Source organism: Pristiophorus japonicus, chromosome 11 (assembly GCF_044704955.1).
Source record: "Pristiophorus japonicus isolate sPriJap1 chromosome 11, sPriJap1.hap1, whole genome shotgun sequence".
Taxonomy (NCBI): Eukaryota; Metazoa; Chordata; class Chondrichthyes; family Pristiophoridae; genus Pristiophorus; species Pristiophorus japonicus.
Genome location: NC_091987.1, coordinates 61144414 through 61158719, shown reverse-complemented (window position 1 = coordinate 61158719; position 14306 = coordinate 61144414). Strand labels below are relative to the sequence as shown.

Sequence of the window (14306 nt, the reverse complement as noted above, 5' to 3'; positions counted from 1 at the left end):
CCGCTAGGCAGGCCACATAGTTCGCATGCCAGACACGAGACTCCCAAAGCAAGTACTCTATGCGAAGCTCCTTCACAGCAAACAAGTCAAAGGTGGGCAGCGGAAACGTTACAAGGACACTCTCAAAACCTCCCTGATAAAGTGCGACATCCCCACCGACACCTGGGAGTCCCTGGCCAAAGACCGCCCGAAGTGGAGGAAGTGCATCCGGGAGGGCGCTGAGTACTTCAAGTTTCAACGCCGCAAGCGTGCAGAAATCAAGCGCAGACAGCGGAAGGAGTGTGCAGCAAACCAGTCCCACCCACCCCTTCCCTCAACGACTATCTGTCCCACCTGTGACATAGTCTGTGGCTCTCGTATTGGACTGTTCAGCCACCAAAGAACTCACTTCAGGAGTGGAAGCAAGTCTTCCTCGATTCTGCGGGACTGCCTGTGATGATGATGACCATGCATTCCTGCATGCTAATTGCTTCATATACTACAAATCACGTCTGCACACTCACACCGTTATCTCAATATCATGCCACACGTGCCATCTGATCCAAGCCAATCTCGGGTTTTCAGGTGATCTTATCAAAAGATTGTCTGCAGATCTGTGCTCATCTCCCTCTGCATGATCCTGATGTCTCGGGTAGTGGCCAGACTATCAAATTCCGTTTTCTTAAAAAGTTCATAGACAAGGACACAAATCTCCAAGAGAAAGCTATCAATTTAATATTCTTAACTTCACTTTCCCAACTTTCACTAGAAAGTTAGGAAAATTGTCAATTGGTAGTGTAATTTTCCTGTTTCTATCTTACACCCTCAATCACTTCCTCTCTTCGTTTTACACATCCTATTAATTACCATTCCATTTCATTCATGAGCCCTTGAGGAACTTTACTGTCCAATATAATAAAAAAAATAGATCAAATGTTCCCACTTGATCCAAGTTATTAACACTTATTTTAGTTCTTTATAACCCGTGATATTGTGCCTGAGTTGATTTTATCAGTTCAAACTTATCCCAAATTCAAGTAGCAGTATTGTTGGACTGATAGATTTTGTCAATGTTCAATTTTATTTCCCCACACATTTTCTTCCTTGATGCATAGTAATTAGTAGGACCAACTAAACGGTTCTCAACCTGTTTCTTTTAATGCAAATTTGACTACCCCTTAAACTTCAGGTAAGTTTTCACCTCTCTGGTGCTTTAAACAGCAATTCATATTCATTTCAATTTTTTAATTAATTTACTTATTCTAATTTCGGCAACATGATCGTTTTTCATGGTTTTTTAACATTAGAAACAGAAGTGCTCATAATTAGTTTACAAGGTAACTTGCATATCTCTCTTTCCCCCCCCCCCCCCCCCCCCCCCAAGCAATGTGTCTCATCAGGGAAGACAGCATTTTAGATTAAACGCTAATTGTTCCTAAACTTCTTAGCATTTTTAAAAAATGGAACACTACACAAAGTAGAAAAGAGCCAGAATCTTTCCCTTTCTCCTTTCTTTATTTTATTATAGGCTAATTTTTTTTTTTTTCCTTTTCAACCCAATTTATAATTACTGGTTACTTTTTTCTTGTGAAAACTTAAGAGTGGGGGCATCTCGGACTTGCAGTAACCAAATTAAGAAGACAGTGGTTTGTAAACGTTCAAATTGATTTAAAATGAGACCATGTATTTTTATCCTAAAGGCAATAACAGTCTTCTATTTGACACCACTGCAACCGTAACTTCAAGGCTAAAGCTTATCTTTTGTAAAACATAGAAACATAGAAAATAGGTGCAGGAGTAGGCCATTCGGCCCTTCGAGCCTGCACCACCATTCAATAAGATCATGGCTGATCATTCACCTCAGTAACCCTTTCCTGCTTTCTCTCCATACCCCTTGATCCCTTTAGCCGTAAGGGCCATATCTAACTCCCTCTTGAATATATCCAGTGAACTGGCATCCACAACTCTCTGCGGTAGAGAATTCCACAGGTTAACAACTCTCTGAGTGAAGAAGTTTCTCCTCATCTCAGTCCTAAATAGCTTACCCCTTATCCTTAGATTGTGTCCCCTGGTTCTGGACTTCCCCAACATCGAGAACATTCTTCCTACATCTAACCTGTCCAGTCCTGTCAGAATTTTATATATTTCTATGAGATCCCCTCTCATCCTTCTAAACGCCAGTGAATACAGGCCCAGTCGATCCAGTCTCTCCTCATATATCAGTCCTGCAATCCCAGGAATCAGTCTAGTGAACCTTCGCTGCATTCCCTCAATAGCAAGAACGTCATTCCTCAGATTAGGAGACCAAAACTGAACACAAAACTGAACTGCAGTAAGACCTCCCTGCTCCTATACTCAAATCCCCTAGCTATGAAGGCCAACATGCTATTTGCCGCCTTCACCGCTTGCTGTACCTGCATGACACCTTTCAATGACTGATGCACCATGACACCCAGGTCTCGTTGCACCTCCCCTTTTCCTAATCTGTTGCTATTCAGATAGTCTGCCTTCGTGTTTTTGCCACCAAAGTGGATAACCTCACATTTATCCACATTGTACTGCATCTGCCATGCATTTGCCCCTCACCTAACCTGTCCAAGTCACCCTGCAGCCACTTAGCGTCCTCCTCACAGCTCAAACCGCCAACCAGCTTAGTGTCATCTGCAAACTTGGAGATATTACACTCAATTCCTTCATCTAAATCGTTGATGTATATTGTAAATAGTTGGGGTCCCAGCACTGAGCCCTGCGGCACCCTACTAATCACTGTCTGCCATTCTGAAAAGGACCCGTTTATCCCAACTCTCTGCTTCCTGTCTGCAAACCAGTTCTCTATCCACGTCAATACATTACCCCCAATACCATGTGCTTTAATTTTGCACACCAATCTCTTGTGTGGGACCTTATCAAAAGCCTTTTGAAAATCCAAATGCACCACATCCACTGGTTCTCCCTTGTCCACTCTACTAGTTACATCCTCAAAATATTCTAGAAGATTTGTCAAGCAGTATTTCCCTTTCATAAATCCATGCTGACTTGGAACGATCCTGTCACTGCTTTCCAAATGCACTGCTATTTCATCTTTAATAATTGATTCCAACATTTTCCCCACTACTGATGTCAGGCTAACCGGTCTATAATTACCTGTTTTCTCTCTTCCCTCCTTTTTTTAAAAAGTGATGTTACATTAGCTACCCTCCAGTCCATAGGAACTGATCCAGAGTTGATAGACTGCTGAAAATGATCACCAATACATCCACTATTTCTAGGGCCACTTCCTTAAGTACTCTGGGATGCAGACTATCAGGCCCTGGGGATTTATCGGCCTTCAATCCCATCAATTTCCCTAACACAATTTCCTGACTAATAAGGATTTCCTTCAGTTCCTCCTTCTCACGAGACCCTCAGTCCCCGAGTATTTCCGGAAGGTTATTTGTGTCTTCCTTCACGAAGACAGAACCAAAGTATTTGTTCAATTGGTCTGCCATTTTTTTGTTCCCCATTAATAAATTCACCTGATTCTGACTGCAAGGGACCTACATTTGTCTTCACTAATCTTTTTCTGTTCACAAACTGCCTCTGGTTTTCAGTTTGCTGTATAAGCTGTCCCAGTCAAAATATATCCACAGCAGTGTCTTTAACTTAAAATGTAAATCACAAAGTTTCTCCCACTTCTAGATGCACAATCTTAAATTGCAATGAGCACACTTAATATATTCACATTTTCTTAAAAACTTCCAACATCCAAGACAAGACTACAAAGGATCAAACGGCTTTTAATTCTATGCACAGAGAAGTGGGTGGAGCAAACACAAACATAACACATACTTTCTTTTAAAGATAGACTTTCAGTCAAAAGGAATACTGTAACTTCTCAAACATTCATACTCTGGGAAACTTCCACATTTTTAACACACACTTTCTCACAAACTAAAATTCCAGCATTTTTTAAAGTTCCTTTCATTCAGTGTCTTATTTTTCTTGGCACAGATGCTGACAGCTTCCGTGTCGGTTGCAACTTTAAGATTCTTTTTCCGCCTTTAAATTGTTGTCCCAACAACTTGTTCCCTAATTCCCTGTTTTTTTTTTTCCTGCCTTTGCTGAGTTCTCAGAGAGGTTAGCATGCAGCTTGGATATTTTCCCCTCTCTATCTCGTGCACTCTCTCCTCTTTATGCTTCTCCTCTCTCGCCTGTGTTTCTCAAGTCTCCAAGCTTGGCGCAGAGGTGGGTTGAATAAGCCAGCCTATTTCTGGCTTCCTTAATTTTAAGTTTCTTTGCACCAACCTGGGACGCTATCTCGCCCCAAATCTCAGAGTAACTCTCTCGTCACCCTGTTCTATTCCGATTACCGCTTGGGGCCCCCGGGACCCCAACTTATCCGAGAGACTGTTCGCAGCTTTTTCTCTCTAATATGCATCCGCCATTTTGTTTTTGCTTTACAACCCGATAACACCTAGTACCTTTTATAGACTGAACCTGTCCTCGGCTCGTTTCTCCACAATAACCCTTTTGTACTCCTGGCTCGGGTCGCCAATTTGTTGAGATTAACTTATCTCTAATCTTTCAAATAATCAGGATGGAATGCAAGCCAATATAGTGGGTATATTGTGTTTAATTGGAGTTTAGGACAGAATACAACACACGAGTTATACAGCAAAAACATACGATTGTGACAAGTGCCTTGTCTACCAGATGAGTACAAAAGTAGCCAATAAAATTAGAACATTGTTTTGGAGTTTCTGTGATTTACAAAATGCCGCTTTGCTGTGACCCATATAGTTTCTGATTAATTGGTGGTGCAGTGTTTTCCTTGCTACCTTGGACAGATATGCTTGAGAAGTGACTTTGCAGTTAGTCACCTGTGTGGACAAATTAAAATGTTATGGGAGATACATATGCTTGAATGGGAGTGTTGCCAATGTGAGATGGTACATTCTGGTTTAAAAAAATATATAATACTTTGGGGGAAAGTTGGGCAATGTGGAAAACCAGAAGGATTTGGGGGTTCAGGTTCACAAGACATTAAAAAGCGCACCTCAATTGGATAAGGTTATTACAAACAGCTAATGTTATAATGGATATTGTGGCAAAAAGTATAGAATATAAAAGTCAAGATGCAATGGTGAATGTGTATAAAACTTTAAGACCACAGTCGGAATACTTTGTGCAGTTTTGGGCTCCACATTATAAGAAAGATATTGAGACATATTCACTCGGATTTTTTCATTGATTTCTCGGGATGTGGGTGTTGCTGGCAAGGTCGGAATTTATTGGCCATCCCTAATTGCCCTTGAACTGCTGCAGTCTGTGTGGTAAAGGTGCTCTCGCAATACTGTTGGGTAGGGAGAAACAGTGATATATGTCCAAGTCAGGATGGTGCATCACTTGGAATGGAACTTTTAGAGGATGGTGCTCCCATGCACCTGCTACTCGTATCCTTCTAGGCAGCCTGATATCAGGCAATACAAATACGAAAAAAGACTTGAGAAATTAGTTGTTTTTGTTCAACTAAAACAAAAATAGGTGATGATTTGCGAGAGGTATTTAAAATTCTGAGGTGATGCTTGAGAGTCTATAGAAACAGATTGTTTCCAGCGGTTGATCGGTCTAGAATGAGGATATAGATATAAGAATAAATGTAAGAGGTTTAAAACCAAGATTAGAAGAAACATTTTTACAGAGGGTTATAAATCTGCAATGTCTTATGTTGGTGATTGAAGCAGAGACCATGTCAGCATGTAAGTATAGGTTTAAAAGGTCATTTGGAGGAAAGAGGAATAAAGTGATAAGAGAACAAAGTGGGCAATTGAGATTCAGACTACTGCTTGTATGGAAGATAAACCTGGCCAAACTACCTGTTTCTGTGTTGTAATTTCTATGTAATTCAGATTTTTTTTTTTAAACCCAATTTAAATTTTATCATAATGCTTTAAATATTTTCCCCCTAGCTTCTCTTCCAATCATTTTGAAAAACAACCGAACAGATTTTGTTGGGAGACTGAGAAGCATTCTGTTGTTGAGCAGGCTTAAATGCCACTGATGCATCCTGGGCCCATTGCACACACTGCGGGATCTTCTTTCAGCTAATGGTCACCGCTGAGCAAAAATATCAAGTCCAAGCTGAAGCTTTTGAGAGAGGCTGAAGCCTTCAAGTAAAAACTTTAATGATTGTATTTAAAGACACAAAAACAGATTTAATAAATAAATGTGTAATTCCTGTGAAGTATGAGAAGTTGTCCAGAAATGACCTGCAAATTTATCGGTAGTTGCTGATTGCTAATCAACTTCATGCCCAAATCAAACAATTTCAGTATTTTTGTTCACTGGGTACAGAATTTGAAATGTGTTGACTGCAGTTTAATCTTATTACAATATTAAACCAGTCTAATCCCACTCTCCTGCTCAGTCTCCATACCCTTTAATATTTTTTTGCAAGCAGCTTTCAAATCCCCTTTCAAACTCTATTTCAATAACAGTTTGTGACAGGGAATTACGCATTCTAACCAGCCTGTGTAAAGAAAAATACTTGGCTCCCTTTAATTCTTTTATCTTAAATTTTGGTCTGCTTGTTAATATCTCACCGACTAGTGGAAATAATCCGTCAACTATTTACCTCATCATTAACCTTGTAGAATCTTGACATCTCAAGATTCCCTTAAACTGCTCAGCTCTAATAAAAAAAAAACTGCTAACTTCTTGAGTCTCTCTTCATAATAGTAATCTCTCATTGCAGGTAACATCTTGCTGAATCTATACTGTACTTTTTCCACTGCTATCGTATCTTTCTCATAACGGCTACTCATTAAGGAAGGCACAACCAATAGGTAAATGATAATGAACAGCGACTTTTAAATATGCAATTGCTTTAAAGTGAAAACAATTGCTGCAGAAACCACCCCAGAAAATAAATGTGACTGCTACTATAGGAACCAGTACAACAAAAACTGTTCAAGAAGCTGTTCTACAATATAAATATATGCTATAAAATAATAGATTGCTCATTATCATTCTGCACAGTACACATCTATATAATGAACAAGACATCCAGGTTTACAAACAGAATAAAATAAGGTATTTCAAAGCATTTTAGCAATTTCTTAAGCCAATGGTGATATCTTCCCGTTCTTCAGCTCACAACATATGTATCCATAACCACATATAAAGATGACTGACATCGCAGATTTCAATTATATTTTCTTGGGCAATATTTCAATTAGAATACTTGAGATTGTTCCCCTACAAAAATATATTTTGTCAAATTTTTAATCACCAAACTCTAAACTATTTTCAACATCACTCATTCAAGTGATTCAATTATATTTCCAAGCGCACAGGGCGCTCAGGTTTTTAACGAAGTCCCTCAGGTCCAGCTAGAACTAAAACACTGCCAATCTGAGGTTTTAAATATATTATATATAAACAGCACTGATAACATGGTCCAAAGATCATTTCCCTTTACCTGTGGCCCTCCAAAATGTTGTATCTGTCTCTAGGCCTCCGTTCATGCATGCCCATCCAGTACTGAGATGTTGCCAGAGCTCTATTCCCTCTTGTTTTATGACCGAAGCAATGAATGCTAATAACAATCAAGGTTATTCCAATATCTATACAACACACAAAAAAGGCTCAAATAGAAGGTAGAACTATAGAAACCATGCATTTAACTGAACTATTGGCCTTGTAGTTACATTCATCTCTTCCCCTCTTTCCCCCTATTGCATGCTACCCTTGCCATTTAGCAGCTGTCCAGCTAACACATTTAAATCAGGAGCTTTACTACTGGGTAGAGATTATGGTTAGTGATGATAGGTGAACAAATATGTTCATACAACATTCCTCTGTCCCCTATTTTAAAGGAGACATAAAACATATCTATGTTGAAGCGATGCTCAGAGTAGCATTTGCACAAGACAGTGTTTGGGATTATGGCCCTCAAAGAATTTTCAAGTCTGTCTTCATATTTGTATTTTCTCACGCCAAGCATCATCCCAGCGAATCTGCGTTGTACCCTCTTTTATTGCTTCAGCATCCTTCATAGAGTGGAGCCCAAAACTGCACACACTACACCAACTGTGGTCTTACTAAGATTTTACATAGATTTGCCATTAAATCTTGACTTTTATATTCTGTACCTCTTGCCATAAAGCACACTATTCCATTAGCTTTTTTAATGGCCTTATTCACTTGATGTCTTGTGAATCTAATCTTCCCAAAATTCCTCTCTTTCATATCACCCAGCTTTCCCCATTCAAAGTGCAATTATTTAGATCATATTATAGTCACTACTGCTGAGGTTCTCACCCATATTTAAGTCATCGATCTGATCTATTTCATTACTTGTGACTAGATCTAGCAACACTGCATCAACTGGTAGGCATATGAACATACTGCCTTTGGAGGAATCCTGCATTTTTTTTAAGGAATTGCATTCCTTTTGCTCTGTTTACTCCCTCCCTGTTCCAATCAATGAGTAGGTAATTAAAATCTCATGGAAGAACAATATTGTTCCTATTCATCTTCCCCATCCGTGTACAAGTTTCCTCTTTCCTCCCACAATTAAAATAACTGAGTGAGACTGGAACTTAAGTAATTTCTAAAAATCAATTTTTGTTCATAGATAATTAACAATATCAAAATCCTTGTAATGAGTGAACACTCAACCACATCCGGCCTTTATATTCTGGAAGAAAACAACTTTTTTCATGTGTGACAATACAAAATGGTTGAGAGTCCAATGATGTCAGAAGGGGAGGAGAACTGATGCTGGGGCCCAACCGTTTATAGGTGGGTAGAAAATATTTAATTGTTGGACTCCAGTATAAATCATGTAGGTCCTTCTGAGCTGTTCGCAATCATCAGGGTTAATTTTATAAAACTCACATCCATGTTCCAATTGCCTGACTGCACCATGTTGTACCACCTACTGTACAGTAAGCATCTAAATTGCTTATATTATACACAACATTTGTAAAGATGGGTAATCTTAGGATGTGATTGCTGCAATAGCCATTTTTTCAGCCCAGTGATGAGTAAGTATCTTCAGTGGCAAGTTTAAGGCAATTTTACACAATACAATAAATGAATGAGAGACTTGCATTTATAGAGCGCCTTTCACGATGACTGGTCATCCCAAAGTGCTTTACAGCCAATGAAATATTTTTTTTTTTGAAGTGTAGTCACTGTTGTAATGTTGGAAACATGGCAGCCAATTTGTGCACAGCAAGCTCCCACAAACAGCAATGTGATGATGACCAGATAATCTGTTTGTGATGTTGATTCAGGAATAACTCCTCTCCTCTTCTTCGAAATAGTGCAATGGGATCGTTTGCGTCCACCTGAGAGAGAAGACGGGGCCTCAGTTTTAGAAAATGTGTTGTTTTTATAGAAACTACTTCCACTGGTGGGTGGGCTGGTAACCAGAGGAGACAGATTGAAGATATTTGGCAAAAGAACCAGAAGGGAGATGAGAATTTCTTTTGCACAGCATGTTGTGATCTGGAATGCACAGTCTGAAAGGGTGGTGGAAGCAGATTCAATAGTAACTTTCAAAAGGGAATTGGATATATACTTGAAAAGGAAAAATATGCAGGGCAATGGGTAAAGAGCGAGGCAATGGGACTAATTGGAGATAGCTTTTTCAAAGAGCCAGGACAAGCATGATGGGCCAAATGGCTTCCTTCTGTGCTGTAAGATTCTGCTAGGTGACTCCTTGTGGTAATGGAAAACTTGTAGCCTTTACATTTTTGACAAGTAATGAAATTCCCAATAGTATTTTACTCTTTAAAATTATAACACCATTTCTTTATATCTCAATTAGTTCTTCCCAATCTGATGAGATATTGTGAGGAATATGGTTGGGATGTGTCATGGACTTGCTAAAGTCCAGATAACCAGAGTGAAATTGTTCTTTCAGTTCAGCTGTAGATTTTTGTGGCTATTTTAAATATTTTCTTTTGTTGGAATGTTGTTACGTTCATGTGAAAATGAAGGAGTAATGCTTCACATTGTGCCCCATGTATTATCTGTTTTAAAAAAAAAAACTTTTATGTACCCATTAGATTTAAGTTTTCATCTGTGATTTAAATGGACTCCAACCTAGATCGATATATGTAAACCATTAAATCTTGATGGAAACTATACAAATCAGTATTAGCCCGAGTTCATGTAATCGGGTTAGGATGCACAACTCTTCACTAATTTACTTGCAGTTACTTTAAGTATCTTGCTTGAATGCAGATATGCTTGTCTTTATTAAATGTAATATTTGGAGATTACTTTTATATTCTACTGACAGGATTTCCCTTCTATAGAAGCTAGAAGTAGTTATCGAGTATCTTTAAATTTACAGCTAATAAGTTTCTACTAAGTACATAAAACTAATGTAGTGCTGATCGATTATGTAAATCTCATTTGTCAGTTGCATAGGCTACAAAATTAACAAGCTGTTTGAGAAGTGAGCTGATTAACACAAAATTACACAAATTTATGCAATGAGTGAAACGTCAGAGCTATACTTGCCCTGCTGAATAAGTGGAAAATTCATAGAATTGCCTCATTAATGCTGTGACTTGTGCTTTTAGAATTAATTTCAGATGCTTTTGTAGTTGATATCTCTGCACGTCTTAAAACTACAGATGGAATAATGAGTAGATGAAAACAAAAGATTATTCAGGATAATTGATATTCGAGGACATTGGGGCTATCATTGCATAGCAAATCAACTAAAGTGTAACGGTAGCTATTGATAGTACTTGCAAGATGAGAACCTGGTTTGTACATAACTAGCATATATTGATGAAAGCAGTTGGTTGATATTGTATTTACTTTTCAGTATTCATGAAGTGTACAGTACACTTTGTTTAATAAAGTATATCGTTCTTATCTGGGGGAGAAAACTACTAGTTATAACTAGTTTAAATTAGTGTGAAAATATACTGCAAAATAGATTTTAAGAATGCTTCTGCTGAAAAATCCTATGAAAAGTATAATTATTGGAAGTCATTTTCTGTAGACCTCAATGTTCTGTTCATCTGTGCTTCGGTCCGTTAGTCTTAACACTGGTTTGCCATACTATTGAAAATTTTCATACAGTTTAGACTTTTTAAAAAAAAAGGTAGGGTATCTAGAGACTTTTTTTTAGACTTGTGTCTTTGAATTGCAGGGGACCATTTAGCGTTGTGCGACGATGTATCAACAGAGAAACAGGACAGCAGTTTGCTGTGAAGATTGTAGATGTGGCCAAATTCACCTCCAGTCCTGGACTGAGTACGGAAGGTATGGGAATTTATTATTTATTTTCTAACTGTAAAAGTAACAAACATGTTGACTCTTGTTGTAACTTAATTTCTTTACTTCAAAAGCAGTTACTAAAAATATAAACTATATTTCAATTGTCTGCTTCAGCACTTTTTGGCTCTCAGAATGTAACATAGCATAGGAGGAGGCCATTCGACCCATCGTGCTTGTGCTGGCTCGTTTGTAGAGCTATCCAAATAGTCTCTTTCCTCGGCACCCTGTTTTTTAAAAAAAACAACTTTCTCCAAGTATTTATCCAATTCTCTTTTGAAAGTTATAATTGAATTTGCTTCCACCAACCCTTCAGGCAGTGCATTCCAGATCATAACGACTCGCTGTGTTTAAAAAAAAATGTTTCCTCAGGTTGCCTCTGGTTCTTTTGCCAATCAGCTTAAATCTGTCCTCTCGTTACCGACCCTTCTGCCACTGGAAACAGAGTAAATAAGGAAAAACTATCAAAACCTTCTTCTTTTTGAACCTTCCCTGCCCTAAACAGAGCAACCCCAGAGTCTCCACATAACTGAAGTCTCTCATCCCTGGTACCATTCTAGTAAATCTCTTCAGCACCCTCTCTAAGGCCTTGACATCCTTCCTAATGTGTGATGCCAAGAATTGAACACACTATTCCAGCTGAGGCCTATAAAGGTTTACCATAATTTCCTTGCTTTTGTACTCTTCCTTGATTAATAGAACCAAGAATAACATATGCTTTTTTAGCAGCTTTCGCAGCTTGTCCTGCCACCTTCAAAGATTTGTGTACATACACCCAGGTCATCTCTGTTCCGGCAACCCCCATTTAGTTTATATAGCCCCTCTTCATCCTATTAAAATGTATCATTGTACACTTCTCTGTGTTAAATTTTATCTGCCATGTGTCTGCCTATTTCACCAGTCTATCTATGTCCTACTGAAGTCTGTCGCTATCCTCCACATTGTTTACTGCATTTCCGAGTTTTGTGCCATCTGCAAACTTTGAGATTGTACTGTGTATACCCAAGTCCAGACCATTAATATATATCCAGAAGAGCAGTGGTCCTAATACTGACCCCTGGGGTTCACCACTGTATACGTCCCTCTAGTCTGAAATAGAATGGTTCACCACTACTCTCTGTTTTCTGTCCCTTAGCCAATTTTGTATCCACACTGTCACTGTTCCTTTAATCCCATGGCTTTAATTTTGCGACCAGGTCTATTATGTGGTACTTTATGAAATGCCTTCTAAAAGCACATGTACACAATATTAACTGCACTACCCTCATCAACCCTGCCCGTTACTTCATCAAAGAATTTAATCAAGACAGTCAAACACAATTTGCCTTTAACAAATCCATGCTGACTTTCATTTATTAGCCCATACTTTTCCAAGTGCAATTAATTTTACACTGGATTATTGTGTCTCAAAGTTTCCCCTCCACCGACATTAGGTTAACTGGCCTAGAATTGCCAGGTTTATCCTTCCCATTTTTAAACAAAGGTGTAACATTTGCAATCCTCCCGTCCTCTGGCACTGCCCCCATATCCAAGGAGGATTGGAAGATTGTGGCCAGATCCTCTAATTTCCAACCTTATTTTCCTCAGTAACCTAGGATGCTTCCCATCTGGACCGTATGACTTTTCTATGCAGACTGCCAACCTTTTAAGTGCCTCTGACCAACTGTGCTAATAGTGTCATCCATCCAGTCCACCCCATCTAGACATTGCGCATCCTCATACACCATTGACTAGCTAAGTTACTCAATCTTCTGCAAGGCAAAAAAAAGAGATTGAAAGGTTGTTGTCAACTTAAGAAAAACAACTTTGCGGGGGGGAGAAAGAGAGAGAAGGAGGGACAGGATGGGATGGGGGAGAGGGAGGGAGGGTGTGAGGGGGTGGGAGGGAGGACATCAGTGTTGATTCTATAGACGAAGAAGATGATGGTCTAAATAAGTACGTTGCAATAAAGATACTAATTTGACCACAAATGTTTTGCAGGCCTCTGCTAGTAAATATTAATTGGAGAGAAAATAAATCTGTCTTTTACTAGTTCTCACCCTGTAGCTTCAGGGCAAATGTCCCTTTCTGGTTTCTGAAATGGGCAAAAGATCCTCCTTAAAATCTTACACCCTTATTTTTTTTTACCAAATATAAAAAGTAGTCGCGTTTTCATTATTGGTGGGTTGATGGTGTGCACGGGGAGAAAACAATTGTGGCCTTAGTAAAGAAAAAAAAATGAGACAACTCTAGTTTATTGAATAGAGATGCATCTGTTTACAAAACGAACAAAGTGCCCCTGACACCAATTGACTGCAGCTATGTCAAGGTAGTTCTTTTAAACATGGAACTAACTTTTGGCAACTGACCTCATCTTTAGTATTGAAGAGGTTTTCTTGACCATCTTCTATATGAAGATTTCCCCAGCTGAATAAATGGGCAGGTTGATTTGATTGTGGAGAGTCCACAGATCAGATACAAACAAAACAAAAGCACCAGTGCTTCCACGGTCAGGTCAGGCAGAGATGAGTTTTCAAGATTGTAACATAGGCATGTAACTAGAATGAGGGCTATTTCTCAAAGTGGGGAGAGGTGGGGGAAAGAAGATTCCCCACAGTGGAAATCAGCAGGAGAGTTATAAAACTTCTAGAGTCTGGCCAGAATAGCTAAAATTGAATCTAAGGTTAGTAGAAGAGCACTGCATTTATCATAGCACAAATTTAAGGATGTTCATTCATGTACAAAGGTTGGAAAATGGAGTGCATATGGAACCACACTGAAGCTTTGTAATGCAGTGATTGTAAAATAGGTTATTTATACTTTTGCTTAGAGGTTTAAATGCAAGTTAAGCTTCTAAACACATTTCATCTGCTGTGATCAGAGTTTAAGGACTAATTAATATTTGCATCTTAGTTTTAATTACTTACGTTAAGAGAATGATTGAAGCTGTAGGAGCCCTAATTACGGTTTTACTAACTAATGGGAAAAGTTCAAGGAGACATGTGTTCAAACCTGGTAAACATTTCTATAATTACTGTTATTAGTAGTCCTTAAGTTCAGGA

General features: G+C 38.7%; 1 protein-coding gene across 1 annotated transcript in view; it reads left to right on the top strand.

Moving 5' to 3' along the window:
• caska (calcium/calmodulin-dependent serine protein kinase a) overlaps nucleotides 1-14306 on the top strand; it is a 600725-nt gene that overhangs the window by 130491 nt on the left and 455928 nt on the right. Inside the window, exon 2 of the mRNA XM_070892703.1 lies at nucleotides 11141-11253. Within this exon, the coding sequence (XP_070748804.1) occupies nucleotides 11141-11253 (113 nt within the window). The remainder of the gene's footprint in view (nucleotides 1-11140; nucleotides 11254-14306) is intronic.